The 20798-nt window shown below is 42.3% G+C and overlaps 1 protein-coding gene across 1 annotated transcript in view; it reads right to left on the bottom strand.

Moving 5' to 3' along the window:
• The window catches only part of mylkb (myosin light chain kinase b), a gene marked incomplete at its 5' end in the record, with an annotated part of 40542 nt that extends 19779 nt beyond the window's left edge, over positions 1-20763 (bottom strand). The window contains 11 exon segments of the mRNA XM_034150279.1: positions 2128-2256; positions 3524-3614; positions 4424-4547; positions 4650-4802; positions 5298-5421; positions 5898-6115; positions 12424-12627; positions 12761-12851; positions 12939-12971; positions 17263-17374; positions 20573-20763. Of these exon segments, the coding sequence (XP_034006170.1) occupies positions 2128-2256; positions 3524-3614; positions 4424-4547; positions 4650-4802; positions 5298-5421; positions 5898-6115; positions 12424-12627; positions 12761-12851; positions 12939-12971; positions 17263-17374; positions 20573-20763 (1470 nt within the window).
• Between the last annotated feature and the right edge of the window lie 35 nt (positions 20764-20798).

Below are 20798 nucleotides of genomic sequence, written 5' to 3'. Positions count from 1 at the left end.
CTGGAGAAACATTTAGCTTTATATTGCATATCCTCAGTTTTTAATTAATCCGTGTTGTGAAAATCCTGAATGTCCTCTTCCAACATGAGAGTAACATGATAACAAAGGTATCCCAACTGTAGCTGTGAACATGACAGGATGTGTGATTACCTAGAAGAGCATCAGGACTGTTTGAGGCATATGATAGCTATGTGATTAACATGATGATTCAGCCTCTATGGAGATAGACATATGACAAGCATGATCATTTCTGACGTGGAGCTAATCTGAAGTAAACATTGAATACTGCTTTCTATTCCTCCATCTTGTGACTGTGTAACTCCCTCTCTTGGATATCAGCATGTGAAGGACTCTGTTCAGGAACTAGTTGATGCTCTGTATGTGATGACTACTTCCATTCTGGAGAGGATCACAGATACATGGATCCTGAGATTCATGTATTTGTCAGAATTTTGAGATTTTGAGAAAAAAGTGTGCAATAAAAGAGAACCTACATGGCGATGAAACAGATCCTGTATCTTGCTTATTTCTCCTCTGACACTTTATCTTTACAGTGACCTGTGTAGCATCCTATACATCACATGTAAGTGATTATTCTGATACCATCATGTTTCATCGGTTATAAACTGGCGAAGCTTTATTTATTGTGTCCCACCCCAAATATGTGGCTTTAAAAAAGATAATTTCATTGTATTTCAAAATGGCGTCCATCAACACAAGCACTATTTATAGAAAGAGAAATGGTTAAGTTTGTAATTACCAGTTTTGTGAGTTCAATATTTTAATTAATTATAGTAAGGGAACATCTTAGGAGTTAGTGTAGTGAGTTTCAGAGCAGTGTAATAATGATTTGACCTAAAACTAAATGTTTTTATGCACATGACATGGTGATTTGCTAACTTTTGATTTCCCCCATTTTACACGACACAAAATGGAGGCCACTATGGGCCAAAACTAACGCGTAGGTTTCTGTAGGGTTCATGGCAGACGGATGCAGTTGCTCTCAGGAGGATATATAATAAAGGTGTGTTAACTGCTGAGCCTATTTACTGTGCATACGACACACCTGGCACAGTTTATTCATTTCACACAGGTTACGCAATCCATAGCGTGTGCATGTCGTCGTCCAATCCTTTTGTCAATCCTTCTTAACCGCCGGCGCCTCCGAATCAGCATTGCTATTGCATTTGACTGGTCGACGATCTGTATTTGTGTTTGCTTAAATAACTCAGACGAAGCTCATGTCTGAGGTCGGAAGGTAAACAGACGCCTCATATACAGCAGGTGGGCGTGGCAGTATACGCGGGAGGTTCTTCTTCTACTTCTCTCGGTTTTTTGGCGGATTGCAACTTTAAGGTGCATACCGCCACCTACTGTACTCGCCGTGAAGTTGTTTGCGGCCTGCCAGTAAACCCAAAGCAGAAGAAGAAGAAGTGACGTCAGCGGCTCATTTGCCTAATCCTCTCTCAGGAACTCATTTTGGTGTGAACGCGATCTGCTTTAGTTCATCAGAACTAAAAGAGCTCTCATGAACTGAGTTCTCATGAACTACTGTGGTGTGTACTTGGTGTGAAAAAGTCAGAATTTTGAGAAAAAGTCAGAATGTTGAGAAAAAAGCCAGAATTTTGAGAAAAAAGCCAGAATTTTGAGAAAAAAGACAGAATTGTTTGATTTTGAGAAAAAGTCTGAATTTTGAGATTTTGAGAAAAAAAGTCAGAATTTTGAGAAAAAAGCCAGAATTTTGAGAAAAGCCAGAATTGTTTGATTTTGAGAAAAAGTCAGAATTTTGAGAAAAAGTTAGAATTTTGAGATTTTGAGAAAAAGTCAGAATTTTGAGATTTTGAGAAAAAAGTCAGAATTTTGAGAAAAAAGCCAGAATTGTTTGATTTTGAGAAAAAGTCTGAATTTTGAGAAAAAGTCTGAATTTTGAGAAAAAGTCTGAATTTTGAGAAAAAGTCTGAATTTTGAGGAGAAAGTTTTCTGAAAAAAGCCACCAAATGCTCTGTATGTGATGACTACTTCCATTCTTGAGAGGATAATAAATACATGGATCCTGATATTGAAGCTCAAGCCGGGGACCAGGGAAATATTTCTAACAATCGGTCTGTTTGTTGTTGGGTCTCGTACCTTCGATCTTGCAGTCGAAGCGAGCGGCGCTACCTTCGACCACCTCAACGTCTTTAATGACGGAGCTGAAGGTCGGCTTACACTCCGTCTTCTGCTCGTTCTCCAAACACTCCAGGAACTGGTTATCCTCTGAAAACACACACACACACACACACACACACACACACACACACACACACACACACACACACACACACACACAGTCACAATACCAGATAACCAGAGAGGGCAAAAGTACACACATCCTTTACTCAAGTATAAGTACAGATACTCGTGTTTAAAAATACTCTGGTAAAAGTAGAAGTACTGACTAAACTTCTTAACTCAAGTAAAAGTAAAGAAGTATGGGCTTTGAAATGTACTTAAGTAAAAAGTACCCATAACTAGCAGCTGTTTTAAAGAGTACCTCACCTCCCTTTATATTAATAGAACAATAATGTCATTGTTAGCTAATGAATGTTTCCATGCTGAACAACGGCAACATGACAACGTTTTCATTGGTCCCTCTTCTTTAGAGAAGACCAGGAAATGATGGATACACGGATCGTGTTCAAATCAATAGGCACGCAATGACTCTAAATAATAATGATCACGCCACCAAACACACATTCAAACTAAAGGAACCAGCCTGTTTGGGAAATGAGAGAAGTAGAAAGTACAGGTCTTTGTGTTCAACATGTAAGAAGTAGAAAGTACAGGTATTTGTGTTCAACATGTAAGAAGTAGAAAGTACAGGTATTTGTGTTCAACATGTAAGAAGTAGAAAGTACAGGTATTTGTGTTCAACATGTAAGAAGTAGAAAGTACAGGTATTTGTGTTCAACATGTGAGAAGTAGAAAGTACAGGTATTTGGGTTCAACATGTGAGAAGTAGAAAGTACAGGTATTTGAGTTCAACATGTAAGAAGTAGAAAGTACAGGTATTTGTGTTCAACATGTAAGAAGTAGAAAGTACAGGTATTTGGGTTCAAAATGTAAGAAGTAGAAAGTACAGGTATTTGTGTTCAACATGTAAGAAGTAGAAAGTACAGGTATTTGTGTTCAACATGTAAGAAGTAGAAAGTACAGGTATTTGGGTTCAAAATGTAAGAAGTAGAAAGTACAGGTATTTGTGTTCAACATGTGAGAAGTAGAAAGTACAGGTATTTGTGTTCAACATGTAAGAAGTAGAAAGTACAGGTATTTGGGTTCAACATGTAAGAAGTAGAAAGTACAGGTATTTGTGTTCAAAATGTAAGTAGTCAAAGTCAAAAGTGGTCAGAAAAATAAGTAGTGGAGTAAAGTACTGATACCAGAAACATGTACTTAAGTACAGTAACGAAGTATTTGTACTATACTTCCCACCTCTGCAGAAAACACACACTCTCAACAGACTGAACAGAATAACTCTCTCTACCTTCGGTCAGCGACCCCTTCTTGGCGCTGACTCCGGCCATCATGGCCATGGAGGAGAGGCGCCCGATGGCCCGGACGGCGTGGCCCGTTTTCTGCCACAGAAGAAGAGACCGTTACATCCTATCGTATATATGCTGCGTCATGATGTAAATATGCTGCGTCATGATATAAATATGCTGCGTCATGATGTAAATATGCTGCGTCATGATATAAATATGCGGCGTCATGATATAAATATGCTGCGTCATGATGTAAATATGCTGCGTCATGATGTAAATATGCTGCGTCATGCTGTAAATATGCTGCGTCATGATATAAATATGCTGCGTCATGATATAAATATGCTGCGTCATGATGTAAATATGCTGTGTCATGCTGTAAATATGCTGCGTCATGATATAAATATGCTCTGTCATGCTGTAAATATACTGCGTCATGATGTAAATATGCTGCGTCATGATATAAATATGCTGCGTCATGATATAAATATGCTCTGTCATGCTGTAAATATACTGCGTCATGATGTAAATATGCTGTGTCATGCTGTAAATATGCTGCGTCATGATATAAATATGCTGCGTCATGATATAAATATGCTGCGTCATGATATAAATATGCTCTGTCATGATGTAAATATACTGCGTCATGATGTAAATATGCTCTGTCATGCTGTGTCATGCTGTAAATATGCTGCGTCATGATATAAATATCCTCTGTCATGCTCTAAATATGCTGTCATGCTGTGTCATGATGTAAATATACTGCGTCATGATGTAAATATGCTCTCATCATATAAATATGCTGCGTCATGATGTAAATATGCTCTGTCATGCTGTGTCATGCTCTAATTATGCTGTGTCATAGTGTATATTTTCTGCATTGTTCTCATGTTGTTGTTTACCTGCCATTTCCTCCTCAGGATGTACTTCTTCATCCTCTCTTTGGAGAGTTTCTTGGCCGTCATAGTGTTGGTGTCCTGTTTCAGCCATTTGTGATCGTAGCAATGAGTACAGGTGAGGCGCTTCCTGACACACACACACACACACACACACACACACGGTCAGTTTTAAAGGTCATGGTCTGTCCTTGCTCTACTTGCTGTCCGAACACGTTGTGAGTTTTCTTACTTCATGTCTTTCTTCAGCAGGTTGGTGATAAAGTCTTTGGCGTCTTCTGAGATTTCGTCGAAGGCATCGTCCTCAAAGTCCCAGGAGGCCGAGGTCACGTTGGACAGAGTCTCGTTGTCATTGTCGCCCATAAAGGGAGACAGACCGCTCAGCCTGAGACCCGAACACAGAGACGTTCATTACAACCAAAACTTCACCTCAAAACTATAGAAAAATGATTTAACTTCTTAAGAGCTGAAGTTAAAACAGTGTGTGTGAAAACTGAAAGAATATTAATTAAAATAAAAGTTAACCTAAAGTGTAGAATTGCTAAAGTTATAACGAATTGAACCATCAAATTTGACAAATGATATATGCTAAGATAAAAAACCAAGTTATGTTACAGTTATTTAAATTAATTATGGGAAATAGCCCAACGTGATATAAAATAAAATGAAACTGAGCTAAGTGACGCTAAGCTAAAGAAGCTAATCTAAAAGCTATACTAAAGATAACAGTGTTGAAGTGAACAAAATCAATACAAATACACTTTACCTTCTCACTTTAAAATAAAGAAAACTGAGTGAAATTAAAACAACAGGAAAGCTTTGTTGGGTTTAACAGACTCACATAAGCTCGTTAGCTCGTTAGCACGTTAGCTTGACTCACAGTATATAACAGATGACTCCTATACTCCACATGTCGGTGGGATAACTGATGGCTTCATAGTTGATCACTTCAGGAGCCACGAACTCTGGAGTCCCGAACAGAACCTTCAGAGTCCCGGCGTTTTCTGTCAGAGAGAACAGAACCAACATGTTACGGTTAAGACATTTGGTAATTGGCAATATTTTACTTTTTCTCAACATTTCAGAATTTGACTTTTTTCTAAGAATTTGACTTTTTTCTCAGAATAATGATTTTTTTTTCTCTCAATTTCAGAATTTGACTTTTTTCTCAGAATTTTACTTTTTTCGCAGAATTTTACTTATTTTTTCAGAAGTTTCCTTTTTTTCCTCAAAATTATGACTTTTCTCAGAAATTCAGAATTTTTGAGGAATGTCATAATTTATTTGACCTTTTTCTCAGAATTTCAGAATTTGACTTTTTTCTACACAAAATTCCAAACCAAATGGAGGAATCCCATTGGAGCAGGAGATGATGCCTTCAGGGACCAACACATTTCCAGGGAGATGATGCCTTCAGGGACCCACACAGAAACACTGCATCCCATCACAGTTCTTCAGATATTAGGGATATTAAACTGACCTAGTCGCCTGGCGAGGCCGAAGTCGATGAGCTTGATTTTGCTCCCGGTCTTCCCCACACACATGATGTTCTCTGGCTTCAGGTCCAGGTGCACGATGCCCTGCTTGTGGATGAAGTTCACCCCGTCGATGATCTGCAGCATGTATTTAATCACCTCTCTCTCCGTCAGCTCAAAGTCTTCATCGATGATCCGCTCAAACAGCTCGCCGCCAGAGATCCTGAACAGAAACAACTCCTGCTGTTATTAATATATAATAATGTTCCTGAGTCTTACTGAAACTTCACATCTATAACCGATCCCTGGATCCTGAACGGAAACATCTCCAATTAAAAACATGAGCTGCTGTTCACAGATAACAACTTGTTCTGTTATACACTACAGCTTTATCTATCTAGCACTTTAAAACCTCCAGACAAAAGTACTTTTTTCAGAATTTGACTTTTTTCAAAATTTGACTTTTTTCAAGATTTGACTTTTTTCTCAGAATTTAAGAATTGTACTTATTTCTCAGAACTTGATTTTCTTTCGTCAAATAAACAAACAAACATATAAATCACAAGTACAAGTAAAAACAAAAGACACTTTAAAAGCAACAATCTACAAGATGTTCCTGAGTCTTACGGAAACTTCTCATTTATGTTCGCTGGAGGCTAAACAGAAACATCTCCAAATCAAACATGAGCTGCTGTTCACAGATATTAAAGTAAAATGTCCTTTTTTTAACAATGTGATCTTTAATCAGTGCTGAAGCTTCATATTATTGTTATTTATTTACTGAATGTTAACAACCTACTTCCTCTGCATGCTCTCCCTGTTTATTTAGCAGATCATGTTTGTCCAACCGGTTTAAATGTGAGCGGTTCTTTCCATTTAATCTGCAAATAGGCAGACATTTTGAGATCCTGGTGGAACTCGGGGTAATAAAGTAAATATGATGTTTTCACAGTAAACCCAGATAACGCCTTGTTTTATGTTCAGAGCCAGATCTATATTTAGCAGACAGGAAATAGCTGCTCACATTCCTCTCATGCTCGGACCCTACATTATTTTCCGACATTCTCAGAAACTGAAACATCTCGTCTGCTGCGGGTTTTTATACTCCTACACTAAAAGACAAGATGGATGAAGACACCATTATTATCAGTAACAGTGACAAAAACTGAAGTATAAAAACAACATTTGGATAAAAAGCTGAAAGGTAGATTTCTTGACCTTCCCTTTGACGGCTATCTTAACTCAGCTAAGGTTTTCAGGGATCACATGGATCTCTTTGCTTCAAGACTGATAATGTTTTAAAAGTATAATGTTAAAAAACAACATACTCGTTAATATCTCAATGCATTAAGCTAACCAGCTGCTAGCTTTCATATCAACTGTAGCCTCCAGACATAAACCTCATTACACCAGTTGTTACACAAAGCATTCATCTGGTTGCATCTTAGAATGTATTTAATGTATTATCTTAATAGTTATCACTGGGTCAAACGGTATTTAATTGTATTTCACTGTACAATATTTAACCTTAGATTCTGTTTCTTTCACCTGCACTATTTTATTAAAGGTCCCATGTCACGGCCATTTCTACTGATCATAATTCCATAGTTGAGGTCTACTAGAATAGATTTACATTGTTCAATGTTCCAAACTGACATTGGTTTCTCAAACAGCATCTCTGTATAGTATGTAGGGATGGGTATCGTTAAGGTTTTATCGGTACTTTTATCGGTTATTTTGGAGAGAAAAATGAGGTAAACTAACTATATGTTGTATGTCAGGGACTACGGATGGAAATGAGCTCAAAGCTAAAATCCGGCATATTTACACATTTACACACACGGCATTATTTGTCTAAAGTGTTCATTAATGTGCATTGTCCCTATTCAAATAAACAATTAAATGAAAAATGAAAATAAACAAATTGTGAACAAAACTAACATTGCTTTTTATTTAAATTAAATACATAATATTTCACATCAAAAGAAACAACAACGTTTTAACAAATCCTATTAAATAATGTGATGACAGAACTGTGAACAGAATAGCTGAAACTTTAACAAACTAAATAACTCAGTTCCTCTAATCATTAACCCACGTTTGCATCATTGAGTTAGCTCCGTGTGCTGCTGCTAGCATACATAACACCTGACGTGGAAACGTTACTCGTGGAGGGGGCTACAGAGCTGCTAGAGAGACAGTCGAACCCGGTGCATTCCTCCGTCTGGATGTGGAGCACTTTTGCTAAATGTTTAGACAAATTGCTCGTGTTACCGCCCTGACATGCTAAACTCTTATTGCACTTTTGGTAACGAGCATTGTCCACATGGAGACGGGTAAAGTTTAACCACACCTCGGAGCGCTTTCTCTCCGCCATCTCCTCCGTGTGTGTGTGTTGCTGCATGTAGCAGCTGCGTGTGTGTGTGTGTTGCTGCATGTAGCAGCTGCGTGTGTGTGTGTATTGCTGCATGTAGCAGCTGCGTGTGTGTGTGTGCGTTGCTGCATGTAGCAGCTGTGTGTGTGTGTGTTGCTGCATGTAGCAGCTGCGTGTGTTGCTGCATGTAGCAGCTGCGTGTGTGTGTGTTGCTGCATGTAGCAGCTGCGTGTGTGTGTGTGTTGCTGCATGTAGCAGCTGCGTGTGTGTGTGTTGCTGCATGTAGCAGCTGCGTGTGTGTGTGTGTTGCTGCATGTAGCAGCTGCGTGTGTGTGTGTGTTGCTGCATGTAGCAGCTGCGTGTGTGTGTGTGTGTGTGTGTTGCTGCATGTAGCAGCTGCGTGTGTGTGTGTGTGTTGCTGCATGTAGCAGCTGTGTGTGTGTGTTGCTGCATGTAGCAGCTGCGTGTGTGTGTGTTGCTGCATGTAGCAGCTGCGTGTGTGTGTGTGTGTGTTGCTGCATGTAGCAGCTGTGTGTGTGTGTGTGTTGCTGCATGTAGCAGCTGCGTGTGTGTGTGTGTTGCTGCATGTAGCAGCTGTGTGTGTGTGTTGCTGCATGTAGCAGCTGCGTGTGTGTGTGTTGCTGCATGTAGCAGCTGCGTGTGTGTGTGTGTTGCTGCATGTAGCAGCTGTGTGTGTGTGTGTTGCTGCATGTAGCAGCTGCGTGTGTGTGTGTGTGTGGCTGCATGTAGCAGCTGCGTGTGTGTGTGTGTTGCTGCATGTAGCAGCTGCGTGTGTGTGTGTGTTGCTGCATGTAGCAGCTGCGTGTGTGTGTGTGTGTTGCTGCATGTAGCAGCTGCGTGTGTGTGTGTGTTGCTGCATGTAGCAGCTGCGTGTGTGTGTGTGTTGCTGCATGTAGCAGCTGTGTGTGTGTGTGTGTTGCTGCATGTAGCAGCTGTGTGTGTGTGTGTGTGTTGCTGCATGTAGCAGCTGCGTGTGTGTGTGTGTGGCTGCATGTAGCAGCTGCGTGTGTGTGTGTGTTGCTGCATGTAGCAGCTGTGTGTGTGTGTGTGTTGCTGCATGTAGCAGCTGCGTGTGTGTGTGTGTGGCTGCATGTAGCAGCTGCGTGTGTGTGTGTGTTGCTGCATGTAGCAGCTGTGTGTGTGTGTGTGTTGCTGCATGTAGCAGCTGCGTGTGTGCGTGTGTTGCTGCATGTAGCAGCTGCGTGTGTGTGTGTGTGTTGCTGCATGTAGCAGCTGCGTGTGTGTGTGTGTGTGGCTGCATGTAGCAGCTGCGTGTGTGTGTGTGTTGCTGCATGTAGCAGCTGTGTGTGTGTATTGCTGCATGTAGCAGAGCATGTGTGTAAACTGCCCCCTCGCACACAGGCGGGAGAGAGATCTCTCGCCTGGATTGGAGAGATCGAAAATACAAAAAATGACGCATTTAGCAGTCTTCTTGCGTATTAGAGACGGAGTTGGCGACACTAAAACGGCAATATAATGTTTGTGTAGCAATAATACACATGACATATTTTTTACATGTCTCCAGTACCGATAAAAAGGCTGATAACGTCGGAGCTTAACGGTACCACGGTCTTTAATAATTCAGCCCCGGGGCCCGTTTAATACCGGGGCTCGGTACCCATCCCTAATAGTATGTGTATTCACTCTCTGTCCTAAACGCCTTGTTGGAGCTCCTGCCCCCCCCTCCCTGTGAGCCCACTGTGCTCTGATTGGTCAGCTCGCCCACTCTGTTCTGATGAGTCCACCACCGTTACAGCTGAACATCAGTGATCATGTTTTACAATGGCGTTTGTTAGCAACCAGGAAATGACCCCAGTGATGACAAACAGATGAGAATGCTGCGTGGGGTCTGGGTGCCGTGTTGGGGGGACGTTGGGGGGCTCGCTGCTCCGCCCTTTGAGGCTTGAGGAGCGGACAGTGTGAGCTGGATTACTGGGGTCGTTTCCTGGTTGCTGCGTGGGGTCTGCGAGACAGCGAGACACCGCGGAGCTCAGCCTGAGCACACACACGTGAGTGTGTGGCGAACTGTGAGTGGACATCCACGGAGCCGAGGCTGAGAAAAGATAAGGTGTGTGCCGGCCAAACTCTGCGGAGTAGCGCGGCTGCGAAAAGATAAGGCTGAGTGAGTGTGTGTGTGAGGAGCTCCACGGATTGGTCCATTTGGACCTGGGCATGGTCACGTTACTATACTAAAAATGGAAAAATAAAAATGTCCAACGAGGCGTTCTGGGGCAGCATAGACAGCTCTGCTCTGTGTTAGAGTTTTACTCTCTACAGGGTGCACTTTGAGGGTTTGTGACTCTGCAGACCGTCTACATGCAGAAGCTACAGAACACAAGGGGACGGGTCAGAACCAGAAGAGCATGACATGGGACCTTTAATGTATCGTACTCCTATTTTTATTTTTGTATTATTATTATTATTTTGTTGTACTATGTTCTATATATAATATGTTGCATTGTTGGAGGAGCTACTGTGCATATGATAATAAACCCCTGAATCCTTGAATCCACAGCCCTTTGTTTTTACATTACATTACATATCACAAAGCGATTTACAAGTGCACAAACCACAGAGATTCAGACTCCGAACAACAAGGGAAGTGCAGATAATTCACTTAAAGTGGACCTATCATGCTATATTTAAATGATATATTGTAGGGCCATACCTATATAAGGTATATTTATACGTTTCTGTTTTCAAAATACCAAACAGATCATGCATTTTAGCCATGCCTCATTTCGCTCTGTGCTGTTTGCTGTCTACGGGTCTGATTCTGCTGACCACGCCCCCCTGCAGGAGAGGGGAGACGTGCTCTGATCAGCTGCTGACCACGCCCCCCTGCAGGAGAGGGGAGCCGTGCTCTGATCAGCTGCTGGGCTGTCAGAAGAGGGGGAGAAAAAGAGATCTCCGTCCTCCGTGTTTTATTATATAGAGTCGTTATTCATTTGTTTTAAAGCTCAATAAATAACAAAGAAGACCTTTGACCGGCACTTTTCTAATTTTGTCTGGAAGATTTAAACTTTAACGGACATCTTGACCGGCGAAAGAAACTGAAACTGAAACTCTGCCGCACGGTCCCCTCGTTCCTTGGAAGAGGCGGAGAGGTGGGTGTTTGTCATCTGCTGGTGGACTAACCGGAGAGAATTACAGGGCTTGCCTCGACGGGGAGGGATTGCATTGAATTAAAGCAGCGGGAGCAAACGCTTGCCTCGGGGAGGGAGAAAGAAAGCCACAGCGGAGAATAAACAGAAGGGTAACCATGGTAACTACGGGTGGGAAGTCTTCTTCGCTGCTTTTGTGGCAGACTACAGCGCCACTTACAGGCCTGGCATATGTACTACAGCGTCTCCAGCGCTTTCGAGCGGCAATGGCCGGCCGTGGCCCAACCCCACATTCCCCTGATAGGTGGAGAGTTGGTCCAATAGCCGTAGCGCCACTTCTGTGACGACATAGAAGTGTTCAAATCTGGATCAGATCCAGCCCCTTTTTTAGAGATTTGGGTATGGAGGAAAATAGAGAGGGTTGTGTTTTCTGACACTTGGTGAGTTCCCTGGAACACCGGGGACACATATTCATGTAGAAAAGACGTACAAAAGTGCATTTTGCATGATAGGTCCCCTTTAAATCAACATCACAGCACAGTAAGAGCTGGTGAATCAGATACAAGAACTAAATTAACTTGTTTCCAGGTTTCTAATTACTAACCAGCTGCTCCTGATGGATGGTTGTTTTATTCATGTATATAGACTTTTTGCACTACTTTTTATTTGTATTTGTGTATTTTATTATATATGTTGCATTGTTGGAGGAGCTCAGGTCAGAAGAATTTCAATGCCATTCCTCCACTGAAGCTGCTGAGCATCTGACGATAAAACCTTTGAATCTTTAGAATCTTGATTCTGTTTAAAATCCCTAAATACGCAGTGTTTACGTACATCTAAAAAAAAAATCTCAGACTTTTTTCTAAGAATTTAAGAATTTGACATTTTTGCTCAAAATGTGACTTTTTTCTCATAATTTTATATTTTTCTAAGAATTTTACTTTTTTATCAGAATTGAAGAATTTAAACTTTTTTCTCATAATTTCATTTTTTTCTCAACATTTGACCGTTTCTCAGAATGTGTTTACGTACATCTCGAGCACCATGACGATGTCAGACTTCCCCTCGAAGGCATCGATGCACTGAACCAGTTTGGGGTGATGGAGGCTATTCATGATGCTGATCTCGTGCCGAACGTTATCTTTCTCCTTCGCCGAATACGCCTTGATGAACTTCCCCGCCCAGACCTTTTTCGTTGCCTTCTCAACCAGTTTGAAGACCTGACCAAACTTCCCCCTGTAACATAAGAGAGAAGAAGGTTTCTCATCTGAGGTAATCAAGAGAGAGAGAGAGAAGAAGGAACATTTCCTCCTAGACTTCTCTACAATCTGAGGTTATTATTGTAAGTGTTGAGGTGTGAAAGCCTTACGTTCCCAGCCTCTCCTCCACGTCGTACAGCTCCTTCACCTTCACGTCTGTCCGGATGGAAACGTCTCTGTAATCCGGCTCTTTCTCAGAGTCTGAACACACAAAAGGTCAGAGGTTAAACTGCTGGAGGTCGAGTGATGTGTTAATGTTTTTATTTAATAAACAGGAAGTGAGAGTACCTTCATCCTCCTCCTCCACCTCGGCCTCGTCATCTGTGAGACGAACCAAACAGCAGTTAGTTCAGTTAGTCTCTTTAGCTCACTTTCACATGGATTTTAGTTTAATGAAGTTTAGTTGAATGGACTTAGTGCTGGTTACATGGAGTCAGAACAATAGATACTGAGCGTCAATGGGAACGAATATGTTCAGACAATTCTCTGAACATTTCAAATGAAGCTCTCTCTGAGTGCTTCCCCGATCGGTCACCTGATTTTGTAATAGTTTATATAAGTGGTCAACTAAAAATCATTCAAAGTATTTTATCGTTGACTTTCATTTTAAATCTGGAACTGTTCACAGGAAATCTCTGACTACAAAAGAGTTATTTAATTATTGAAAATGCTCTGGTCAAATCCAACACCTAACAAAGAACATAAACTATTTATTTAAAATAACAATACTTTAACAAATAATCACAAATAAATAATAATAATTAGAAAGAAATCTTAAAAGTGACCAAACATGTGGAAAACTAACACAAGGAGAACAAAGTTACTACAAAATACAGGGTAATAGATGCAAAAAGCCACCTCAAAATGACCACAAGGAGGTGCAAATAACGAACCCAAAACCACTAGAAGGTGACTCTCTAAGACTCTATGTGTCACCCTAATAAACACCCGTTATTATTAGCGTCACACAGAAACAACAACAACAGCACCAACAACCAGGATCTATGTAACTTCACTGTTAGTGTACAGTTTTATTATCATGCTGCTGTGTTTATTGTATTTTTGAAACTCTGGCATAACAATTTCCTTCAGGATAAATAAAGTCTTATCTTATCTGGAGGAGTTTCCTCACCGCATAACTCAAAATAGATGTAAACAATCACAGAGATACAAAAATATCCCTAACTACCAGAAAATAAATACAGAACAACTATAAGACTATATGACTGATTTTAAATGCCATTTTCTTAATGTCTTCCATTTTTGTAAAGCACTTTGAATTGCCTTGTGTTGAAAGGTGCTGTATAAATACACTTGCCCTGCCTTGCCTTGCCTATAAGGAGTCACTAAAGAACTGCAAAAGGACCACAAGGAGGTGAGATAACGAACCCAAAACCCCTAGAAGGTGACTCTCTTGTATATAGACTCTTTCTAGTCTATTTTTATTTGTTTATATTTGTATTTCCTTGCACTATTTGATCTGTGTTATTGTGTTGCTCTGTGGGAGGAGCCTGGGACCTCAGATCTTCACTGTCATATCTACACTGCAGCTCTGAACACATGACCACAAAGGCCTTGACTCTCTGAGATCACATGACCACAAAGGCCTTGACTCTCTGAGATCACATGACCACAAAGGCCTTGACTCTCTGAGATCACATGACCACAAAGGCCTTGACTCTCTGAGATCACATGACCACAAAGGCCTTGACTCTCTGAGATCACATGACCACAAAGCCCTGACTCTCTGAGATCACATGACCACAAAAGGCCTTGACCTCTGAGATCACATGACCACAAGGCCTTGACTCTCTGAGATCACATGACCACAAAGGCCTTGACTCTCTGAGATCACCATGACCACAAGGCCTTGACTCTCTGAGATCACATGACCACCAAAGGCCTTGACTCTCTGAGATCACATGACCCAAAGGCCTTGACTCTCTGAGATCACATGACCACAAAGGCCTTGACTCTCTGAGATCACATGACCCACAAAGGCCTTGACTCTCTGAGATCCACATGACCACAAAGGCCTTGACTCTCTGAGATCACATGACCAACAAAGGCCTTGACTCTCTGAGATCACATGACCACAAAGGCCTTGACTCTCTGAGATCACATGACCACCAAGGCCTTGACTCTCTGAGATCACATGACCACAAAAGCCTTGACTCTCGGAGATCACATGACCACAAAGGCCTTGACTCTCTGAGATCACATGACCACAAAGGCCTTGACTCTCTGAGATCACATGACCACAAAGGCCTTGACTCTCTGAGATCACATGACCACAAAGGCCTTGACTCTCTGAGATCACATGACCACAAAGGCCTTGACTCTCTGAGATCACATGACCACAAAGGCCTTGACTCTCTGAGATCACATGACCACAAAGGCCTTGACTCTCTGAGATCACATGACCACAAAGGCCTTGACTCTCTGAGATCACATGACCACAAAGGCCTTGACTCTCTGAGGTCACATGACCACAAAGGCCTTGACTCTCTGAGATCACATGACCACAAAGGCCTTGACTCTCTGAGATCACATGACCACAAAGGCCTTGACTCTCTGAGATCACATGACCACAAAGGCCTTGACTCTCTGAGATCACATGACCACAAAGGCCTTGACTCTCTGAGATCACATGACCACAAAGGCCTTGACTCTCTGAGATCACATGACCACAAAGGCCTTGACTCTCTGAGATCACATGACCACAAAGGCCTTGACTCTCTGAGATCACATGACCACAAAGGCCTTGACTCTCTGAGATCACATGACCACAAAGGCCTTGACTCTCTGAGATCACATGACCACAAAGGCCTTGACTCTCTGAGATCACATGACCACAAAGGCCTTGACTCTCTGAGATCACATGACCACAAAGGCCTTGACTCTCTGAGATCACATGACCACAAAGGCCTTGACTCTCTGAGATCACATGACCACAAAGGCCTTGACTCTCTGAGATCACATGACCACAAAGGCCTTGACTCTCTGAGATCACATGACCACAAAGGCCTTGACTCTCTGAGATCACATGACCACAAAGGCCTTGACTCTCTGAGATCACATGACCACAAAGGCCTTGACTCTCTGAGATCACATGACCACAAAGGCCTTGACTCTCTGAGGTCACATGACCACAAAGGCCTTGACTCTCTGAGATCACATGACCACAAAGGCCTTGACTCTCTGAGATCACATGACCACAAAGGCCTTGACTCTCTGAGGTCACATGACCACAAAGGCCTTGACTCTCTGAGATCACATGACCACAAAGGCCTTGACTCTCTGAGATCACATGACCACAAAGGCCTTGACTCTCTGAGATCACATGACCACAAAGGCCTTGACTCTCTGAGATCACATGACCACAAAGGCCTTGACTCTCTGAGATCACATGACCACAAAGGCCTTGACTCTCTGAGATCACATGACCACAAAGGCCTTGACTCTCTGAGGTCACATGACCACAAAGGCCTTGACTCTCTGAGATCACATGACCACAAAGGCCTTGACTCTCTGAGATCACATGACCACAAAGGCCTTGACTCTCTGAGATCACATGACCACAAGGCCTTGACTCTCTGAGATCACATGACCACAAAGGCCTTGACTCTCTGAGATCACATGACCACAAAGGCCTTGACTCTCTGAGCATCACATGACCACAAAGGCCTTGACTCTCTGAGATCACATGACCACAAAGGCCTTGACTCTCTGAGATCACATGACCACAAAGGCCTTGACTCTCTGAGATCACATGACCACAAAGGCCTTGACTCTCTGAGGTCACATGACCACAAAGGCCTTGACTCTCTGAGGTCACATGACCACAAAGGCCTTGACTCTCTGAGATCACATGACCACAAAGGCCTTGACTCTCTGAGATCACATGACCACAAAGGCCTTGACTCTCTGAGATCACATGACCACAAAAGGCCTTGACTCTCTGAGATCACATGACCACAAAGGCCTTGACTCTCTGAGATCACATGACCACAAAGGCCTTGACTCTCTGAGGTCACATGACCACAAAGGCCCTTGACTCTCTGAGATCACATGACCACAAAGGCCTTGACTCTCTGAGATCACATGACCACAAAGGCCTTGACTCTCTGAGATCACATGACCACAAAGGCCTTGACTCTCTGAGGTCACATGACCACAAAGGCCTTGACTCTCTGAGGTCACATGACCACAAAGGCCTTGACTCTGGTCCCTATAAACCTCAGTTATTATCATGAAGTGTCACAACAACAAACAAACAACAACCAGGATTGTACTCTGTTTCCTCACCGTTGTCCACCAGCCAGTGTATAAACCCTGTTGTTATTAGTGTCACACAGAAACAAACAACAACAACAGGATCTGACTTACTAGACTTAATGCAAAATTACCATAAAAGATGCAGAACTACAAACAACGACCCAAAAAGACTACAAAGAAAGTAAAACATCAAGTAATAGATGCAAAAAGCCACCTCAAAATGACCCCAAGGAGGCGCAGATAACGAACCAGGCTCTAAGACTCGAGGGATCCACCGTATAAACCCCTGTTATTATTAGTGTCACACAGAAACAAACAACAACAGTTTCCTCACCGTTGTCCACCAGCCCCACGGTGACGGGCGCAGACTCGGCGCTCGGCTCTCCGACTCCGTACATGTTCTCCGCTCGGACACGAAACTTATACTGCCGCTCGGGAAGAAGGTCCTGGAGACGGAGAACATTTCATATATCCTCAGTTCATGGAGAGACGGAGAACATTTCATATCTCCTCAGTTCATGGAGAGACGGAGAACATTTCACATATCCTCAGTTCATGGAGAGACGGAGAACATTTCATATCTCCTCAGTTCATGGAGAGACGGAGAACATTTCATATCTCCTCAGTTCATGGAGAGACGGAGAACATTTCACATATCCTCAGTTCATGGAGAGACGTTCACATTCTCAGGATACCGATCTTATCTTTTACTGCAGGTCTCCCTTGAAAAAGAGATCAATGATCTCAATGGGATTTCACCTGGATAAATAAAGGTTTTGAATTGAATTAACCACCTGATGATTTTCTAACGTTTCAGGTTGTTGACATTTTGAAGGAACTTTTTTTGAACGGGTTTAGTTTGTACTTTTTTCACAATAACATTTCGTTAAGCGCTTGTGTTAAGCCCTGAGCCTGTTTTTCAGGTCTCAGGCTCGAAAATGACATTCCCAGAACAAATGACCATATCTTCCCTTCTAAAAGGGTTAAATTAATAATCTTTTTTCTCAAAGTAATGATAAACCTGTGAGTTGGATGTAGAAAAGTCAGAATCAATATAGATGTTTTTTATTTTAAAGAAAATTCAGATTTTACATAGTAAAAAACTGTAAATTATAGTGTCCGTCCAAAGATTCTTTTTTACTTATAGTGAAAACTACCCTTGGATGATGGTAAGGTAGACTAAAAGCTTTAGGAATCCAAAGTACAACATATAATAAGTACCCTGTATCAAGATTGATGCAAAACAAGTGACATTTGACCTTTTTAGAGAGATTTAGCAAAAAGAAACCACTTCTGGGGTCATTTGGGTGGATTTGACCTATCTCTGGCCCCCCTTGCTCGATTTTGATGGTTGACACCTCTTTCTGACCGTAGAGCCAATAGAATCGAAGGGGGAGTCCGCCACACACACTCATTGTGAAAAGAAAAGGTAGGGGCTGCGCGCATGCAGTTTTGCATTAGAGTGAAGCTACAGTCTAGCTGTGACATCTAGAAACCTAAAAGCATGGATTATCAGAAATCATTTCAAAGGGACACAGACACATTGGATTAACCTATGGATTAACTTCAGCAGCGTTTTTTTATCATTTTAATGCCATTGAAGACCACTTTGGAGAGACTACAGAGCCAAGGTAAACATTTTAGCATTTTTAGCTACCTAGCGTCACCTGTTTTGATGTCTGTTTTTGTTTATAACGTCGCAAATTCGTATAATTCAGTGATAATGACCCATAGATTCTGTGTCACCTCACGATGTGAATCGATGTGTTGGATGTGGTGAAAAGATAAATAATAAGGTTTTGTGAGTGATTTTTGGTACAGTAAGGTGTTAGCATTTTTCGCTCGTTGCTAATTCAGAGGCTCAGTGTTAGCATTGTGGGTTTTCTTTTGAAAAATAAATTAAAATGATCAGTTAGATGAGTTTCTTCCTGTTACATGGATATAAAACATCCATAGTTTATTAAATGAACATGCCCTCAGACACTGTTTCCTGCAAGATGTTGCGGCAGTGCCCCGGTACCGGGGTCTCTCGGGCTTAACAGGTTAAAGGTCTCCTATCATCCTCTTCTTCATCAATATATCACAGGTCTCAGATATATCCAGAGCCTGTCTCTGATTGGCTGAATCACCAAACAGATCATTGCAGCATTACCCATAATCCCCTCTGTTTCAGCCCTGTTTCCAAAGTGCTGATTCTCTGTCTGTTACTTTAGATGAAAATAAGGAGCCCCTCCCCACGCCCCTCTGAGAGACATTTGGTTACAAAGAACTCAATGGTGCTCTAGGAGGAGATCCAGGTGATAAGGGGGGGGGGGTACCTTGGTTGCTGATTGGCTAATGGTTACACAAGCCAACACATCGTTATGACATCATCAAGTGGCCAAAATCTGATCAGCTCGTTTTCAGACAGGTTTTTATAGAAATGGAACAAAAAGAGAGAGAATCTTTGTTCCTGAAACTTTAGAGTCTCTTTCCACAGAGGGGACACATGTTGATGAAGAAGAGACATGAAGAAGAGGGGACACATGTTGATGAAGAAGAGACATGAAGAAGAGGGGACACATGTTGATGAAGAAGAGACATGAATAAGAGGGGACACATGTTGATGTAGAAGAGACATGAAGAAGAGGGGACACATGTTGATGAAGAAGAGACATGAAGAAGAGGGGACACATGTTGATGAAGAAGAGACATGAAGAAGAGGGGACACATGTTGATGTAGAAGAGACATGAAGAAGAGGGGACACATGTTGATGAAGAGATAAGAGAGACATGATAGAAGAGGAAGAGGGGACACATGTTGATGTAGAAGAGACATGAAGAAGAGGGGACACATGTTGATGAAGAAGAGACATGAAGAAGAGGGGACACATGTTGATGTAGAAGAGACATGAAGAAGAGGGGACACATGTTGATGAAGAAGAGACATGAAGAAGAGGGGACACATGTTGATGAAGAAGAGACATGAAGAGAGGGGACACATGTTGATGAAGAAGAGACATGAAGAAGAGGGGACACATGTTGATGTAGGAGAGACATGAAGAAGAGGGGACACATGTTGATGTAGAAGAGACATGAATAAGAGGGGACACATGTTGATGTAGAAGAGACATGAAGAAGAGGGGACACATGGTGATGTAGAAGAGACATGAAGAAGAGGGGACACATGTTGATGTAGAAGAGACATGAAGAGAAGGGGACACATGGTGATGAAGAAGAGACATGAAGAAGAGGGGACACATGTTGATGTAGAAGAGACATGAAGAAAAGGGGACACATGGTGATGAAGAAGAGACATGAAGAAGAGGGGACACATGTTGATGTAGAAGAGACATGAAGAAGAGGGGACACATGTTGATGTAGAAGAGACATGAAGAAGAGGGGACACATGTTGATGTAGAGAGACATGAAGAAAAGGGGACCATGGTGATGAAGAAGAGACATGAAGAAGAGGGGACACATGGTGATGAAGAAGAGACATGAAGAAGAGGGGACACATGTTGATGTAGAAGAGACATGAAGAAAAGGGGACACATGGTGATGAAGAAGAGACATGAAGAAGAGGGGACACATGTTGATGAAGAAGAGACATGAAGAAGAGGGGACACATGGTGATGAAGAAGAGACATGAAGAAGCCCTTCACCTGCACGTTGTAGGAGGTGCTGTTGCAGGAGGCCAGGTGCTTCCACTCCCCGCCCACAGAGTCCCAGACCTCCAGGTTGTAGGACTGGACGGCGCTGCCTCCATCGTAGGTCGGGCCGTACCAAGAGAGCGTGAGGGTGGACCTGCGCACGTCTGAGAAGGCAGGGACCCTCGCTGGGGGGTCCGGTTTATCTGGGGAGGAGAGAGGAGAGAGGATATTAAAGAGA

This window comes from Trematomus bernacchii, unplaced genomic scaffold (assembly GCF_902827165.1).
Source record: "Trematomus bernacchii unplaced genomic scaffold, fTreBer1.1, whole genome shotgun sequence".
Taxonomy (NCBI): domain Eukaryota; kingdom Metazoa; phylum Chordata; class Actinopteri; order Perciformes; family Nototheniidae; genus Trematomus; species Trematomus bernacchii.
Note: the sequence above shows the minus strand (reverse complement) of the source record. Positions and strands in the feature narration are given on the sequence as shown.